Here is a 742-nt window from a genome sequence, read left to right on the forward strand (position 1 = left end):
GCGGGCGCGGCCCCGACCCTGCCGGCGGGACGGCGGCCGCGGCGAGTGCGCGGGTCTGTGTGGGCCGCCGAAGCGGCGCTGGACTCCCCGCGAGCGCTGCCCAGCTGCAGCCGGGGGGCGGCGGGGCGCCCGCGGAGGAGCGCGAATCTCGTCGGAAAGCGCCGAAGGTGGGCGCGGCGGCCGGAGGCGGCGGCGAGGTCGGAGCAGGAGTGGCGGCTGCCCGGGCCGCCCCGGCGGAAGGCTCGCTCCGTCTGCCCGCGTGCAGGTGGCCTTTTCGTTATTCTTTCTTTCATCATTTTGTCGTATTTCTACACTTTTTTTAAACTGATACAGATTCGAGCAATTTCCTGCAGACTGTTTCTCTTTCGTTAGTATTTTGTTGAGGATTATGCCTGCCTGTATGTGTCTTAGATTCTTTATTGTCGTTTTGGGAATTTTAGACATTTTTTGTTGTTTTTTTAGCTTAGTTTGCTACAGAATCCAAGTTCATGCAGTTAGTCGGTGTGTTTCGATGTATTTCTCCCTGCTACTGATGGTTTTTGAACCCGTTGGGTGCTTTCAGCCACGTTCAGCAGGGGCCTAGAGATTTCAAAAATAATTCCTTGCTCTAAATTTAGTGAAAATCAATTTGTGAGCRGAGAAGAAAACCCTTTTCAGCGCCTCAGTGGAGGGACGGGCTCCAGTATGAGCTCACACCTTAGCAGAGGCCGGGGAGTCGGAGCTCCCCACGACAGCTCCTCTG

General features: G+C 56.3%; 1 protein-coding gene across 1 annotated transcript in view; it reads right to left on the reverse strand.

Annotated features, from left to right (window-relative positions):
- The window catches only part of DAPL1 (death associated protein like 1), a 7,566-nt gene extending 7,270 nt beyond the window's left edge, over nucleotides 1–296 (reverse strand). The window contains exon 1 of the mRNA XM_085304341.1: nucleotides 18–296. Within this exon, the coding sequence (XP_085160467.1) occupies nucleotides 18–296 (279 nt within the window). The remainder of the gene's footprint in view (nucleotides 1–17) is intronic.
- Between the last annotated feature and the right edge of the window lie 446 nt (nucleotides 297–742).

Source organism: Rhea americana, unplaced genomic scaffold (genome assembly GCF_003343005.1).
Source record: "Rhea americana isolate MKP2758 unplaced genomic scaffold, rheAme1 scaffold_206, whole genome shotgun sequence".
Classification (NCBI taxonomy): Eukaryota; Metazoa; Chordata; class Aves; order Rheiformes; family Rheidae; genus Rhea; species Rhea americana.